This window comes from Nesoenas mayeri, assembly GCF_963082525.1.
Source record: "Nesoenas mayeri genome assembly, chromosome: 24".
Taxonomy (NCBI): Eukaryota; Metazoa; Chordata; class Aves; order Columbiformes; family Columbidae; genus Nesoenas; species Nesoenas mayeri.
The window spans coordinates 7,220,752-7,238,778 of record NC_137546.1 but is presented as its reverse complement, the minus strand read 5'-3'; the positions used below and the strand labels follow the sequence as shown (position 1 = coordinate 7,238,778).

The 18,027-nt window shown below is 43.5% G+C and overlaps 1 protein-coding gene across 1 annotated transcript; it reads right to left on the bottom strand.

The window, feature by feature from the left end:
* Nucleotides 1-1,485: 1,485 nt before the first annotated feature.
* Nucleotides 1,486-16,319, bottom strand: LACTBL1 (lactamase beta like 1; the record flags this gene model as incomplete). Its single annotated transcript, XM_080358875.1, has 6 exons — nt 16,169-16,319; nt 14,458-14,571; nt 10,687-10,840; nt 8,807-9,054; nt 5,516-5,621; nt 1,486-2,464 (listed from the first exon to the last, which is right to left on the bottom strand). Exons 1-6 carry the CDS (start codon nt 16,272-16,274, stop codon nt 1,486-1,488), a joined length of 1,707 nt encoding a protein of 568 aa, XP_080215001.1. The 5' UTR covers nt 16,275-16,319.
* Between the last annotated feature and the right edge of the window lie 1,708 nt (nt 16,320-18,027).

The window sequence follows — 18,027 nt, the reverse complement described above, 5'->3', positions numbered from 1 at the left end:
AAAAAAAAAGATGGGGAACCACTATTTCTAGGCCTTCAGAGAAGGTCTCTCTACTCAAAATGGAAGCTGAAGAACACACAGAGTGAAAACAGTGAAAGACAACAAGAGAGAAGAGAGGCAGGGAGATGTATCTTATCCTCTTTGAGACTTGCCCACTTTCTAGACTCTGCGTGGACAAGCAGCAGCGGGAGGTCACTCTGCAAGAGGATCCAACCTCATACCAGTTATGGTATGGGAGGACACGCACTTTGAAGGGTCTATGTGCTAGTATGCCTACCCTTTTGCACTTCCTTCATGATTCTCTTGGTGTACAGCCATTGCCATAGTCTGCAGATAGGCTATTCATTTTAAAGTAAGAGTTGTCTTGCCCTAACCCTCTGCTTGCTTTGATTTTAGGCTCTATTTGGGGCTGCAGTCACAATACTCTCTTAAACTTGAAGGAGCATTGCAAGAGCCAAGACTACTCAGTCAGTAGCACTTGCCATGTTTTGCACTTGTGCCTGACACTGCCCCCACCACAATGAAATGACTATTAATGACATATCGTCTGTCCTGCCTGCCTTGGCATTGAGTGGGCACATGAAGGGAGAAGAAAATGCACCAGTGGCGTTATGGATTACTTGCAGGTCTACCTGTCCTAAAGGCAGTGCTCCCCAGGCTAATGCACTTTCCCTTGGCATCCTCCCTCACACCTGCATAAACACAGTGGGTACATATCCATAGAGATGCCCTGCCCAAAACACACATAAGGATTCCCATGCATTCCTGTACTTAAATGCCACCGTCACACACTTGCCTATATACTAAGACAGTCACAAACTGTCCAGCTGGAATATACCAGTATATGTTCATATGGCCCTACTCCAGGAGTAAGCTTTGGTTTCTCTACCTAAGTGCTACAATATTCTTTGTGTGACCACTGCTTTTGCAGAAATCCATGGAACCAAGACATAATCACATTGCTGTTTGCACTTTTTACAGTTTTCTTGTTGTGATGCAGGAAAGAAATGGACCTTCACTTCCCAGGTATGGTAGGTCCTCGTATCAGGTTGATGACATTTTCTAGCACATAATACTTTTGGCAAATCCAGGTGAGGAATCTTGTTCACGGTAGGTTGGCTCCTGAAGAAACTCTCAGCCCTTTGATGATAACTGTCAATAACGAGAATGGTTATCAAACATAAAATGTAAATGTGGCAACTTATGTGCTGGGGCTTTTTTATGGCATCCAAACACCATGCATCCAGCACATTCCCACCTCTTCTTTCCACAGGTATATCCAGTTGCTAGCTGGCCTTTCGCACACTGCCAGGGATCGCAAACCATTGAAGTAATTTTAGGAGAGGGACATGATATATTTTTTGGGCAAAAGAGTCATCTGCCACCATCTTTCCCTTTTAAATAAAGTCACAAAGACAGGAGAGTCTGGTAAGACACAGATTTGGAGCCACCTCCCAGAAGTGGACAGAAAAGTAGAGGGGATATTTAGCTATAGAATACAGGTTTGCGAAGTACACGCACCACATTGTATGTGTTCAGCCCCGGTGCATCAAAGCCAGGAGACAAACCCTTGCGATCGAATGGGTAGAAGTTAAAGAGTTGACCATTTTGGGTCTCCAATGAGATGGAGGCAGAGCCCAGGTGCAGAACACATGGGAACTCCTTGTCAAAAACAACTTGGAAAACGCGATCTTCCAGGTGATTGAGCTTGATTGTCCGGTACTTTTCAGGAATCAGCTCTTCCACATGAGGCCCAAACTGCTGCATGACCAGCACACCACCAGGTCCAACTTTAATCTCATAAAAAGTCAGGTTGGAATAGGTATAGTAGCCAACGTAAGGGCCTGGACTTGGAGCAGGAACCAAGCTTTTCTCTGCCTCTCTGAATGCTGTCTCCATGGCAGGAATGAGATAGTCATATGTCTGAGTCACAATATCTCCACCCTGAGGCCTGGGCCCTGCCATCAGTACAATGAAGCTCAGGCGGAGCTTGGGGATAAGGGAAAAGGTAGCTGAATAACCGTCAAGGTCTCCGTCCTTCCTAATGACATCATATCCCGATTGCTCATTAATCTCCCAGGGCGTACCAGTCTTGTTAGCAAAGTATTCAGTGGAGCACTTAAACAGAGGAGTCAGCATCGTCTTCACTGTGTCAGGCTCTAGGAGACGACGGTGGTAGGTGCCTAAGAAGACCATTGCCAGCTTGGCAAGGTCGGCAGCTGTGGAGTACATCTGGCCAGAAGGCCTATACCAGCCAAGGTCATAGAGAGGAGCCGGCTGCTGGCTGCTGTAGAAACCCACGGCCATCTGGGAGCGGATCGGTGGTGTGATGTCAAAGCCCGTGTCCTCCATGCCCAAGCGGTCTAGAATGTTCTCTGAGATCCAGCGCTGGTATTGCCCCTCAGCTGCATGGTCGGCTAGCACATGTGCCATCAGTGAGAAGGCCAAATTGCTGTAGTGGCATCTGAAAAGAAAGAGAAATACATCTGGATCTCTCAGTGGTGCAGTGTGGGTGTGACTACGCAATAACAATGGCTAGGTCTCTCTTTTCTGGAGTAGATTTGTCCTTTTATTAGATGACATGCTAAAGAGAGAGAAGAGATGAAGGAGGGACAGAAAATCTGTGTGTTTTTGCTTCGATTTGTTGTTAAGTCAAGAGGATATATTTCTTGCAGGAACATAGGCAGAGCTATTTAACCACTATGTACAGAAAGAGAGCTGGAGATGGAAAACTAAAAAAACACCAAACTTTATGCAAAATCCTATATATTTGCATATCCTGACTTATTGTTTATAATTGTGCAACAAATAATATATCCACATACAAAGCAGCATCCAGCAATGTTTAGTCATTAAAGACACCTGAGTGCTTGAGTCTTTAGTATCTGTAAAGTGATCCAAGTTTTTACGCTCGAGTGAAGTTTAACGACACAAATACATGAATGGGCAACTTTTTTCAAAAACTTCAACCATTACCAGCTCATCCAGCTGGATAAAAGCATGATGAGTACATATATATTTCTACCACAACAATAAATACATTCTGGATCTAAAATTTTATACCTGAAAAGGAGTTGAAGTTCAACATACCCAGAAAAATATCTTAAAATTTTTATATCAATGAATGGGACATTTCTTTAAGAAGAATGCTGTGAAACATATCCAGAAACAGGGAGACAGAGTTAAAACTATCAACATGTCAAACAATAAGGGATTGAGATACTATTATTGTATGTCCATATATATCTTAATGATTAGCTTAATATAAATACCAAAGAAGGTGATGGTATTCAAGTCTTAAAATCCTTTAAGGAACATCTATGATAACCTTATACATGACATTGGATTGAACTAATACAAGGTTGCCATGGTCAAACCATGGAGTTTTCTAAAAGTTTTTAAGCTTGCAGACTTCAAATCATGGTGAATCCTCAGCAAACATGGGCAAATTATTTCAGAATGTAATTCTATTCCCTAAAAATTTTACAGACTTAGAAATTTTTTCCCAGTTAGTCTGAATCCTTTCTCTCACCAGCTGTCCACAGGATTCAGTTCATAATTTTGAGTGTAATAGACATTTAACAGGCTATATAAATGGTAATGAACATTAACAGAACTTATAGACAATTTAGAGACAATGTCTACAGACACAGCATGATTTTAAGCTAAATTTATGTGGTTTAAAGTGATGAAATTAACATGCGTTTCCACTTCTGAAAGTCTCATTGAACCTAACTCTAGCAGTTTAATTTGCCTCATCTAGGCTTCTCACTCAGGTTCTGTACACATTATAAAATCACAGCATCACAGAATTATAGAATGTCCCAAGTCAGAAGGACCCACAGGATCATGGGTTCCAGCTCCTGTCCATGCACAGGACACCCCGTTTTGGGGGTAGATTTTTTTGGTTTTTGGTTTGGTTTTTTTTATTTTTAATGGAGAGCAGCTCCATGGAGAGGGATCTGGGGTTCTGGTCGATGGCCAGTTGAACATGAGCCACCAGTGTCCCTGGAGCCAAGAGGGTCACCCCGTGTGTCTGAGGACGTTGTCCAGTCTCTCCTTGAACACTGTCAGGTTGGGGCCGTGACACCTCCCTGGGGAGCCTGTTCAGTGTCCAGCACCTCTGGGTGAAGAACCCCATGGTGTGGCACCTCGTCTGGTACATCTGCCCCGCTCACGTGAGCGTGTCCGAGTCCGTGCTGAGTTGCCAGACACGGTGTGGGGGTGAAACTGGGCAGGTGCTGGCAGTGTCATGATCGCCCCGTGAGCTGGGACTGGGGTTGCTCCCAGACCAGATGCACCCAATGTCCCCAGAGTGGTGGGTGACATGCTGAGCGTGGTCCTGGAGCTTCGTCCTAGGGTGCTCTTGGAGTGTCTGCAGGAGCGAGGAGGGACGAAGCATCTGCTGCCACCAGAGCTGTGCTCTTGACCTGTCACCTCACCTCTGGTGTCGGCTTCACCCAGGGGTGACACTGCAAGTGAGCTCTGAACCCTGCCCATGGGTTCAAAGAACCCCAGAATGTCCTGAGCTGGCAGGACCCACAGGATCATGGGTTCCAGCTCCTGTCCCTGCACAGGACACCCCACAGGTCACCCCGTGTGTCTGAGGACGTTGTCCAGTCTCTTCTTGAACACCGTCAGGTTGGGGCCGTGACACCTCCCTGGGGAGCCTGTTCAGTGTCCAGCACCTCTGGTGAAGAACCTTTTCCTCATGTCCCACTGACCCTCCCTGGCACATCTGCTGCCGTTCCCTGGGCTCTGTCACTGTCACAGAGCAGAGCTCACCCTGCCCCTCCTGCTCCTGCTGAACCTGCAGCCCATGAGCTCTGCCCTCAGGCTGCTCTGCTCCAGCTGAGCAAACCCAAGGACTGCAGCCGCTCCTCATACGGCTTCCCCTCCAAACCTTCACCCACCTCACAGCCTCTTCTGGACACTCTCAGCAGCTTTATCTCCTTTCATCCCGTGTCCCCAGCCCTGCACACAGTGAATGCTGCAGGTGAGGCCAGAGCAGAGCGGGACAATCCCCCCCTGCCCGGCTGGCCCTGCTGTGCTGGGTGCACCAGGACACGGGTCCCTCTTGGCTCCAGGGACACTGGTGGCTCATGTTCAACTGGCCATCGACCAGAACCCCAGATCCCTCTCCATGGAGCTGCTCTCCTTTAAAAGAAAAAAAAAAACAAACCAAAAAAACAAAAAAAAATCTACCCCCCAAAAAACCCCTCCAAAACAAACAAAAAAAACCACGCAACAACAACAACAACAAAACCACAAACAAACAACAAAACAAAACAAAACAAAACAACCAAACAAACAAAACCAAAAAAACCCACAAAACCAAACCCTGGCACCTCCAACAGCCACTCTTTATAGACTAAGACAAGATTGTGAGTAGATGGCTGAAGTTTTCTTTAGGGATGACTGTCTTTTACCCATTGGCCATGGAAACTGCAGATGGGGCTAGGATCAGTGAAGAACACAAACGCAGAACAAAAGCTTGTAAGTGAATATATCTGACCTAGTTCCTGGATCAGCAACCAAGACATCATCTTTCAGGAGAGCTAGAGCATCTTGTGTATTGCCCTTCCACAGCAGGCTGGTAGATCGCAGCCTCCTGGGCAGACCTGTTGCACGGAAAAGAGAAGTCAACAATTTGAAACAAATCATAGAATCATTTTGGTTGGAAAAGACCCTCAAGGTCATTGAGTTCAACCATTAAACTCACACTGTCACTAAACCATGTCCCTAAGAACATTATCTATACATCCTTTAAACACCTCCAGGGATGGTGATTCAACCACTTCCCTGGGCAACCTGTTCTAGTGTCTGACAACCCTTTCTGTGAAGAAATTGTTCCTAATATGCAATTTAAACCTCCCCTGGTGCAACTTGAGGCCATTTCCTCTTGTCCTATCACTTGTTGTTTGGGAGAAGAAACCAACAGCAAAACAGTGAAGAATGAGCAAAAGGCAAGACTCAATGGCAAGATGGGAACAACAATGATGCACAGATGTGCTTTATACACATCGCAGATGTGCTGCAAGGATCTATTCACACTGGCCTGCAGGGTACAGTAGTCAAGCCATGGACCACTGAATCTGGGTAATGTAAGTCCTAGCCCAGCACCAACTCTGGGTTGCCACATTTCAGTAAAAATACCTTGGTAAATTATTTTTAAAACCCCTGCATCCTCAAGTGTATTTTGGAAGAAAAAAGAATATCAAATGTTGGGAAAATCCCTGTCTATATTTCCATGTGACTGTATTCCCTTGACTACAAAGGTGTGCAACTGTCACTCTAAAAAGGTTTTTGTTCTTTGCATCTCACTACAGAGAGCTTGAACCTACCTGAACTATTCCAGGCTTGGCCTAAAGTATTTTTAGGTTTTTTTATATTTTTTTTTCCAGCTTTAGCAAAATTTATTCTGAATGTGGAAATACTGAAGATCTTTTAGCTTTTTAAATCCACAACACTGAACATCAATTTCCTGAAAGCTTTTGGATGGGACTTTTAAAAATACCACAGTTCCCATGCACACAATCTATGGCTCACTAAGTCCAGAACTTGGATTACATCTGGTATGAAATCCTCATTACAGTTTACAGCTGACTTTGATTTAGAGTTTAGGGGAAAATCAGGAAGGGTATCTGACAGAAAAATGACTTGCAATCATCTGCTCAGTGAGCATGTGCTTAACCATGGCAAAGCTGAATGAGTCTTTATTCTTTCATAGCAGCAACACGTTTTCTCAATTGGCCTGACCTGGGGATTTGAACTGGAACAAGAGCACTTTTTCTGCTTCTGGTCTGTAGTTATTTGTGCAGCTTAATGACCAGATAAGAGATGCACTGAGTATTTTCCAGTAGACAATGGGCTCCTTCATTTCCTACTTGCCACAATGACAGTAAAGAAATATTGCATCCCTAGGAGAGCTCACCAGCACCATGTCCGCAGTGCAGTGTCTCTCTTGAGGTTCACTAGAAGTGATAAACCAGAGAATGTGTGAACGTAACAGAAAATTCATGGTTGTTGATTTATACTTCATGGGCTGCTAATTGATGTGACAAGCATGCTGTTAATAATTTACAATAGTATCTCTTATTGTCATTCATATACTTTTGAAAATCACAGTCTTAACAAGCTGGAACTTCCCTCTAGCAATGTACCCATCAAGTGTTGAGAAGAAAAATCTTTGGAGTTACTTTTGCAATATGTGATGTAGAAAAGCCCAGATAACGAGGATATATTATAGATCAGTTTGCACTGGAAGAATTGAGATGAAAACCACTTCATGATACGTCACGCAGTGGCTTTGATCTCAAAGCTGAGCAGAACCTATTCCTCTTTGGGTTTTGACAGACAGGAAATGTAACATGTGACCTCAACATTGATTTGATTTTAAGCTGCGATTTTGAAACTGTGCATGTTCTTCTACTAAATTGTCAAGGTCCAAGCTGGTTGGTGTGCCCTGCTGGTGTGGTCTGGGAAATTTGGGCCACATTCTAAAAGCAAACAAACAAAAAGACATAGGAACTTAAAAGGAACTAAAGCAGGGGCACAAATCTAGCATAGTGATGAAAGCAATGCAATGGCCGCACAATACAAGCAATTATATTATGACACATTAGACTTTTGACATATGCTTCCTGCAAGTGTTTCTAGGGCAAACCTCACACCTCAGAAGGTGACAGGGCACTGCAGAAGGGCTGGGAGCTGCAGCCCCAGCACATGCTGCTCCTGCAAGGAGCATCCAGACCAGCTCCAGGTGCTCCTGACAGTCAAGGGGACTAAGCACATTTGGTGCCCCTATGGACATCATCGGGCTGGCTGGAGCAAGGCCTGTGTCTGCAGGGAGGGGGGCTGGGCAGGGTTTGCACACATCTTCCTTTCCATCTCCTTCCACCACTTTGGGTCATTTGTCTGTTTCTCGATTTCAGTTACATCATTCCTTTTTGGGCAACTCTTATTTTGATACGGGGTTGCCTCAGGTGATGCTGTACCTTGTCCTGAGGTACTGCAATTTGCCTACATGCTGTTTTGATCTTAGGTCTCAGTTTTAGAGCATTTATTCCAATCTGGACTAATGCAGGTGCTCCAGTTTAATCAAAATGCCACGTAAGATATCAGCACAGTCTCTTTCGTCATTAAATTCTGGAATCTCTGAGTCAAGTATTACCAGCTTTATTTCTGTGAAAGGTTAAAGTTCTCCTGAGTCCTGTGAGCTCCTTCTAACTTAATGTAAGAGTTACCCAATTATGAAGGTAGCAGCAGATTAATAGTCTTCTGCCAGCAAGTACAAAGCTATTAATAGCTCAGGAATCCCAGATCAGGAACCACACTGACAGCTAATTTTATCTCAGTGATCAAGGTCTATCTGTTCAAAGCAAAGAGGTTTGGTGCCACTTTGACCCTCAACCCTACATCTCAGAAAAATGAGAGCACCCTAGGCTGGAAGACAAAAAACTGCTATGGAACTGGAGCCTGATTTCAGGTCATGCAACTGTATTGACAGAAATATATATTCACCTTGCACTGGAAAAACAATTGCCCTGCCCACAGTGCAGCTTTGCCCCCTTTCCTAGCAGGTGGCCTGGACAAGAGTTTCCTTTTAGCACTCAGTGAAGCTGCTGACATTTTTGATCAAAGGGTCCTGCCTGTCCTCTGGAAAGTGCAAAGGTGTAGAGCCCATACCGGAAAAAGTCCTCAACAGCAACGTTTTTTAACCCTGACACATGTCTGTACTCCCTGTTTTCTCTTTCAACTGGCATAGTGATGGAGAGAGGGCAAGCAGGTAGTAGTGTTGTCTCACCTGAGAGCTGGCTGGCCATTCTACGCAAGGTAACAGGTGATGGCTTAAGTGGCATTGAGCCTTTTTCCAAAAAAATGAGCCCATCTGCTGTGTATCTCTGTTCTGATTCCTTGAGCCTTCCCAGAGGGTTCTTTATAGCAAAGTTCTGGGCGTAACGTTCCAATGGGTCATCAAGAGATGTGACTTTTCCTTCCTCCCACATCTTATACAACATAATGGTGGGAAAAATCTTGGAGACACTAGCAATTCTGTAAAGGAACAGACATTTAGAGAGATAAAGCATTAAGAAATCCATGAATCAAGAAGATCAATGGTCAGTACATGAGATCACCCAGCTGACGCAATGCCTGTAGCTTTATGTGCAACACCTTTGCTGATTCAGAAGTGAATGGCTAAAATGCAGGTAAGAAGCCCGAATTAATATCCTTAAGTCTGGCCTTTATGGACTGCAACATGACCTTCAGTAGTAGCTCCCTAATAGTGCAGTGGGCTACAGAACTTCTGTTTACTTAGTACACATGACAATTTTTAAAAAATATTGCTTAGTAAATACCATAACAAGTTGCAAGTAATTTATTGGAATTTTAAGGTTAAAATGCCACAAAGGTTTATGTTACATATTCAGTGTTCGTATTTGGGTGGCTTCAGAACAGAACCAAACTTACAAAAGGTCTTCTGGAACAGGACTCTGATTCTACTCTGTTTGTTTTCAGAAATGGAGTCATCATTAAGAGAGACAGCCAAGGGCATTCATATGGTGCTGCTGGAGGTGAAGTTGTTGGACTAGTGCATGAGTGAAGGCATTTGCCAAGAATGTTTTCATTAATCAGGAATGAAAGTCAGAGGTTCAAAGACAACCAAACGACATCGTAGTTCCAGCCGTAAATTACACTGACTGGTGAAAAAGTTTCTTGTGGGCAGTCTCTGTGGTGCGATGGGTCAGCACATCCGGCTGTTAACAGGCAAGGTTGGTGGATCGAGCCCACCTAGGGACATGTTCCTCTTTCCCTTCCAATGGTGGGAGGGTTGGAACTAGATGACCCTTAAGTCCCCCCAACCCAAACAACTCTATGATTCTGTGATTCTGGAAGAAATAGCATGAGGTCATCTACACGGGGATTTAGTCACAATACAGAGGGGAAAAAAAAGAGGTAATCACAGCTGCTAAATCTTTCCAAAATTGTTTATGCTGAGGACAACACTTGACAGTCAGAGTGCAGCCCACATGTTTCAATATAGCACAATTGTAAGTCACTGAAAGGAGATCTTTAAAGGAAATAAATACTTCCTCTGTATTTGTTCTTGTTTTTTTAACAAAAAAAAAAAAAAAACTTCATCTAAAAAATAATGGCCAATATGGCTTTGACTTCACTGGGAGAATAAATAAGCGTACAAGTCTACTTTATGTTCAGTAGATACCCTTCCCAAACTGCATTTTTTGCTACACTGAACTATTTTTTTTCCAATCCTGTGACACTGTTTGCTCTCTGTTCACAAAATCTGTGCTAGCTCTCAGTCTTAGATTTGTGCCCTAGGCCTCCCCAAAGCATGGATACATTCCTATGTCAGGAGTAATATGTTTTCAGGTTCTCCAGGATGGTCGCCACTATTCTAATTTAAAATACTGTCAGATCGAGTTTAAAATTTTAAAAAAATATATCCAAAGTTAGCAACTGAGTAAAGCACAAGTATATGATAACTTAGGGACTAGCTGAAGCACTGCCTAAGAAGTTTCAGTGAAACCCAGAAGAGGTTTCTGCAGTGGACCTGAACTGGTGGAATATGCAGTTTGTGACAGTGGCTCTATTTCCAGATATCAGACCTCTGTATGTGTATCTGCTCTGTTGCTAGGTCTCATGGCTGTGATACATCTGTCTCACCTGTAAATAGTGTACTCATTGGGCACCACTGAAGATGGGTCCGAACCATTCTTCTTCCCAAAGTTGCCTGTCCAAAGCACAGTGTCATTGTAGATGACAATGGCAGACATAGCAGGGAGACCAGAACTATGAATCTTTTGGCGCAGCATCATATCTACCTGGAGAATGAGGAGAAATTATTAATTTCCAAATAAAGAAGAGTCTTACAATGCATCTATTCTGCAACAGGCAGTAGAAGACCCAGACCACCAGCCCTCCTCACTTCCAAGCACTTGAAAGTGATTTTTTCAAATGTGTTTTGGCAAAAGAAAATATTTTAACTGTACTCTTCCTTTGAATAGATTATACTGAATTATCCAGTATCTTTCATTCAGTCTACATGTCCTCAGTGTAGAAGAATGTGGTGCTCATCCTTGTAATACTTTTGGTGCTTATATGATTTAAAACAAATGCTAAAACTTAATAAATGTACATTTCTTCCTTTTTAAATTGTACTGTGCACATCTGTTCTTTGCACTAGTCTTCTAGGTTCAAAGATGTATGAGAAAATGATCCAGACTTTTCAAATATCCCACAACACTTTTCACGCCATGGAACATGTTAGAGCTTGGACTCCTGTTTAAACTGCAATCCAAGAAACAGCACTGACCAATTAGATGCCTGTGATTACTCTGTGATCCCTGTTGTGCCAGGGTTGTGTTGACCTAATCAGCCAGCTGTTCTCCACCCACCTCCTGCAAGCAGAATGCATTGGTCCTGCTCTTTTATGACTTTTTCAAAGCTATGTTATCATCAAGTGTAAGTTATCTTTTGTATAGAAAGGTTGAGACATAAGAAATGGCCTTCCAGGGCAAGAATTTGAGGCAAGAAGGCCAAGCCAAGTCATGTCCTCAGAACCTCTTCATTGGATTGACTAGTGAGGTGCACTGACTGCCAGCAGTGAAAACATCCAAATTGTGCCAAGTCCTTCTGTAATGATTCTTTACCCTCCCCTCCTCATGCACCAGTGACCCATCTATTATGGTTAGGTACATCAGCACCCCCAGAGAACAGAATGATCTCATGTCAGCAAGCATGGTCCACCTCAGAGTTCTGTCAGAGAGACTCTGGCATGCAGACCCACCCGGACCTGCAGGAAGTTAACAGAAACACATGATGCTCTTCTAGACTCAATTGTCATTGAATCCAATAGTTCACCTTTGGATTTGGTCACTAGCAAGACTCTTCTGAGGAAAATGTAGGTCTTTCTGATAAACAAAAGTATTCACCCTTAGAAGAGAAATATTTCCTTAAGCCTCATGCATGAGTGAATGTCAATTTCCAGTTTCAGGATGCTAGGAAAAGTCTGCCCTGTGTGGAGCGGCATCTGGTACTACCCAGAGTACAAGTTCAGGGTCCCTGGCCTGGTGGAGGTCAGTGATTCACCTTAGGTAGTGCAAGATCTTTAGCACAGGTTCGAGTGTCCACAGACTTTGGGAGAACCTAAGGGTGCCTGAAGATACACTTCTGAGGTGCTGGTGCATAAGCCCCCTTCAGATACCTATGTCTTCCTATGCATCTAGTGATCAGGTTCTCCATGCCTTATTCCATCTGCAAAACAGGAATAGTTTCACCACCTTCAAAGGGGTGCTTGGATACTTCAGTTCTGAGAAGCGCAAAGAAGGGAGGTTAGATGAGTCTCTGATGGATACTCAATGTTCTGCACATTCCCCGACCTCTTTGTGAAAAATGCAGTTGTGATTCGTGCTAAGATGTTTAATGTTTACAGGTATAACCAAATGAGGCATCGACTCTGAACTTGGAAAAGGGAAAGGTGGTTAAGTTCTATGTAAAAAGTTATGAAACTTGTTTAGGAAGTTATATTGATAGAGGGAACTAACATTTTAAGGGTTAAGCAACTATATAATAAGGGCCTACTAACAAGCTAACATTTTAAACCACATTATTAATATCTAGTTTAGAGCTGTATGTAACTAATTGTGCTAAAAAAAGCAGGACTTCATTAAATGCCGAGATAAGAAGTTTTACAGCACCAGCTGCAACCTTGAGGAGACAAGATAGCCAAGATTTACAGCAAAAAGGGGGCGCCAGTCTGGTTTCAGTTGGTTTGATAGCTTGGGTTCCAGCCAGTTCCTCCTAATGAGCCAAAGGTAAAAAGTCCACTGTGACGAAGCTGAAGGAGCTTCATCCAAAGACCCCTAAAGACCCTTCCTCAAATTCACCAAGTGACACTGCGCAGGCGCAACAGGGGAGGGTCAAGGAGGGGAATATGTAAATGGTTATCTGAGACTCATTTTAATAAAAAGCGGGAAAGGTCGTGAATATGTATAGGCGTTTCTGGGGTCATTATGAATATGTAATACCATACTGTATTTAAGCACACTTCTTATTGTTAAAAGTGTGCGTGTTGGGCAGAGTGAATCCCCCATGCACCCAGCGCTGTTTTGCTTATGCTCTAATGAACGCATTTTTACGGAACACAAGGAAATGGATTAAACGTTGTTTATCCATAGAAAAAGCGTAAGTTATTTATTTCATCTTTGACTTATCTTAGTTGAAAAATAAAATACCTCTCTACAGTAACCCCAGAGACAGCAGCAGAGACTTCATGAAATGGATGTGAAGTGATAGCAATTGAAATTCAGTGTAGATGAAGTGATGTGCATGCAGGAAAGCAACCCTAACTTCACTACACATACACACAGCGAGCTGGTCATTAGCACTTAGGAACAAGACCTTGGGACTATGATGGATGCTCCTATGTAAACATTTGTTCAGTGTCCTATGGCAGAAAAAAAGGTAAAACAAATATGAGGGCTTACTAGAGAAGTAACATAGAAAACCCCAGAAAACACCATTTTATCACTGTATAAATACCTGATCCACTTGCACCTTAAAAAATACATGCAGTACTTATTTCCTGCATCTCCATAAGAGAATGCTAGAGCTGGAAAAGGTTCACAGAAGGGTAAAAAGAATGATCAGACTGGTGGGAAAACTTCTATTATGAATAATTAAGCTACCCATGAGAAAGAGACAAATAAAAGGCCATATTAAGTGATAGGGGTCTACAAAATCAGGAGTGTCCTGTTGCAGCATGGCCGTCTTTATGGTCCATATGGTCAGGGCATGCTGCAGTATTTCCTCATTGCAAACAGAGCCTCCCAGAATTTCAGACAGTGCTAAAATTTCAGACACAGTATATCATACTCAAGAAAAGCAGAGCTCTCTTTCAGTCAAATGCAAGACCTCTTCTTCTCCTCCTTCTTTTTCTCCTTCTCCTTCTCCTGCCTCTTCTCCTTCCCCTCCCTCTCCATTTCCTTCCTTGAAGTTATCTACAAGTAGCTTTCTAATTTTTAAATAGTGGCACGGACAAAGCCAGCAAAGCAATAAAATAGGGAATTGGCAGTCACGGATGAATAGGAACGAGTTACACGAGTCACCTGCTTTCCAGGACATGAAGGTTGCCTAATAGTAGACAAGATGCCAAGAGCCATCATTTTGTGCTGATGTGTGCTCACCAAACCTTCTGATGGACAAGTAATAATGTTTCTTCATCAAAGCTTATGCTTTAGATAACTGCTTATTTATCTGTTGTGTATGTTCAGTGAAGGAGTTTTATATACCCATTTCTAGATTCACATGTTCTCCACCTCCCCAGTTCCCCATCCCCTTCCCCAGAGATGCTGTGGGGCAAAATACATATTGTCCCCTTAACACCTTCAGAAAAGCAGTCATGAGCTCTGTCTCCCTCTGTTCCCTTCTCCTCACAGACCTTCTCCAACGCATCCTTCAGAATGGGGATTGGGTGGTCCAGCGGTACCGGTTCAGGATAGCGGGGGCACATCTGCACAGCTTCTGATCTCACTTCTTCCACAGACAGGCCTGGAAAACATTTCAAAGATGGCGAACATGACTTGAATAGACACACTAGGAAGCTTTAACATTACCCAGCAGTCAGCACTAGCTTTCTTGCTTGTGTCGTCCAAAGCCGAAGGACACTTCTGCAGAGACTAAGAGACAATCTTGAATTGTTTCTGTCTCATGTAAAATGGAACTTGAAGAGTTCACTCTGCTCTGTTATTGTTTAGTCCAACATGGTGTAGCACATGGGTTGGACAGGAGCTGCAATAGGCTTCAACTGACTCTGCAACCCAGAAGAGTAAGGAACTGGGACTAATGAAGACTCCATAAGGCTCCTGACAGTGGGTTCAGACCCCATGAAAGTGCCCTGCCCTTTGTCTAGGGCAAAGTCTGAGTCTGGGTTCAGGAGGACAGAGTTGTCCCATGCATATTGTAACCTCAGAAAATGTAGAAGTGAATTTTGAGTGCCACATGAAATCTAACTCTATAGCAACAGCTGACAGGCTCATATCTAGTGTATTAGCTGTCTTCTGAATTAGCTGTATCCTCCATATCCCAGAGACATATCAGAAATTTCTGTAGCAAGCTAAAATATTTAAACTTGTTGAGAGATGGGAACTCTCTTACATGGAAGCACTATTTTCCTGGTTGTTTCCCAGCTGTTCTATAATCACAGAATTATGGAATGATTTGGGTTGGAAGGGACCCTAAATATCATCCAGTTCCAAACCCCTGCCGTGGGCAGGGACACCTTCCACTAGACCAGTTTGCTCAAAGCCCAATCCAACCTGTCCTTGAACACTTCCAGGGACAGGGCAAACATACACACAGCTCATCTCTTCATGGACAGAGGTTTTCTGCTCTCTAAGCTGTAAACAAAATGCTTATCTATCTTTTCACTTGTCAACTGAGCATGAAGCACTGGAGATACAGACAAGAAGACAAATAGCACTATGAAAACTTTGAGGTGAATGGGGATATATACACAACCCAGGTAACCTCTGATACTCTGTGATACAAAGGTAGGGTCTGAAATCTTTTCAGACACTGGTCTATGAAGTACCTCTGGAACCTTCACCACGGATTTTATGCCACCTTAGAGCTACTTAAAGCTCTGATCCAGTTATACTGTATTCTTGCATGTACAGTGCTCTGAGTCTGTTGACTTTTGTGTAATCAACATACAGGAATTCTAGTGTGAACCAGGGTCTTGAGTTGGTTCAAAGATCTAAGATTAGGTGAATGGGAAAGGAAGCAAACCCATAAGCTAAAGCATATGGTAAGGTGAAAACCAAAATCTGTTCTAAATTGGAGTGACTTTTACAACAGGATGCTAAAGAAAAAGATAATGTAAAATGAAATGTATCCTTGGTATATCAATTAACCTAGGTTAGTGTCAGAAGTATTGGAGGTTCTCTGCACACCAGCAGAGTTACATGGTACTCCATCAACACATTGTTCATCTCCTCTGTGTCACTGCACCAGCTAGGAGGAGGTAAATATTTGTGCAGTTTGGGGAAATCCTCTGAGGAAAATCATCCACATGAGCAGAAAGGCATTTACTGGTCTCACAAATTTCTGTGTCAAACTGTGGTCCAGTTTTAAGATGACTACTCACTGGGCTCCACCTTGGGGAGGCTGTACTGCCACAGAAAGCAGCCTGTCATTGCAACAGACAACAGGAAGAAGAACATGGCCAACACGTGAATCCACTTCACCTCCATAACAGTGAGCTTGAGAAGGCTGCGGCTGCTGGATGCCGGCTGTAAGCAGAAAAAGAGATGGTCTCAGACAGAGAAAAACTGCCTCTCATTCGCAGCAGCGGGTGAAAGAGGCACACTGCATTGGAGAAGCTGCTGCAGGGACATGGACTAATTCCAGTACTGTTGCAGCATCAGAGCTGGGCATACCGGCCCACATTGAAATAACTGGAACCACATATTACTACTTCTCTTCCAATGGGGTTTGCAAGACATTACTCTCCCCACCTTATTGGCCTTGTTGGTTCTTGCAATGAAAACCATCCACCTCTTTTACATTTTACTCTCCCTACAGAGGAACCTCTCTAACCCAGGCTGAATTTTCTGTTACAACTCTCATCTCAACTCATCCCTTCTCAACCATCATGACTTATTCCTGGATAGTTTTCCAATCCCTTTTTTCCAGAGTCCAGCATCTGTTCATGGTTTCCACCAGCCAGATCATCTGATCAGATCCAGCTTTTGCAGATGAATTATTAATTTTTTCACCATGTACTGCCCTTGCCCTTCAATTTTGTGCCTGCAGTTCCCATTTTATCATGTACCATCTGCAAGCCTGGCATTTACAGATGCCATGTTTTGGAAAACTGGGTAATATTTTGGGTTTGTGCAGCTCACACAACACTGGAGACCATCCAGGTGGTGATACTACCATATAAATATTGAAGAAAAACAAGGAAGAGATGACAAATGATGAGGTGCCTAAGAACGAGCAGTACTCTCTCACTGACTGTAGGAGGTCAATAGGGTGCTTTTGAAAGTTTGGCAATTAATGCTAGAAAACATATGGCCTACCATTTGCATTCAATATGGTCCACATTCCAAAGCTGTTTCAGGTTGTCTGGACCCACTTGTAGAATAGACAAACTAAAATATTCCTTTTAGGTTTCCACGTGGCCCTTTTTTTTCTTTTTCTTTTTTTTTGACATACGGGATAGTTAATGCAAAAGATTCTACAAGTCAACTGAGCCTTGTCACTCACAACAAGGGCATCTGCAGACCTGCTTCCAGACTTGCCCGTGGACCTGTGGCCCTGTGAGGACCCGGCTGGGGAATCTAGGCCCTGCTGAAAATCGAGGTTGCGATTCCACTCTCTGTACAGTAACAAAAATACGTCACAATTACTTCTGAAGGATTTTGGTCTGTTCAGACATTCCCACATACATTTCTAAAGGCAAATTACTTCAGGGTCTTCCATAACATAATTAAGACTTCAAGGGTGGTTTAAGACCACACAGGTGCCTGCAAATCCCCTCAGAGCGGAGCCTGCCATAGCACACATGCAGTCTGTATCCCAGCTGTCAGACAGAGTTACACGATTTCCTGAATAAGGAAACTACATTTTGACACCAAATCCAGCTTGGGTTGGATATGCACAACCACATATAGTGTGCTGATAAGCAGGAGTTCATACCAGTACAGGGAGAAGCCTGTGTATTGATAACTCTTTAATCACCGTCATGCTGGCAGGCTTCAGCCTGTGCAGGATGTCACCTGGAGCTGCAATGAGACGCTGTTTTCCTGCAGCAAGGAGTGGGAGAGGGCCCGCTTTACACTGGAGTAGTCATGGGGTCACTTTCATGGATTTAGTCCCATCATAATAATACGAGTCCCCTACCAGCCTGCAGGTCCTCTGTTTTTCTGCGTCCTTCCTTGCTTCACTGAGAAACCCTGATCCCTGGGTCCCTAAGTGCTGGGTGAAAGGAAAGGATTTTCT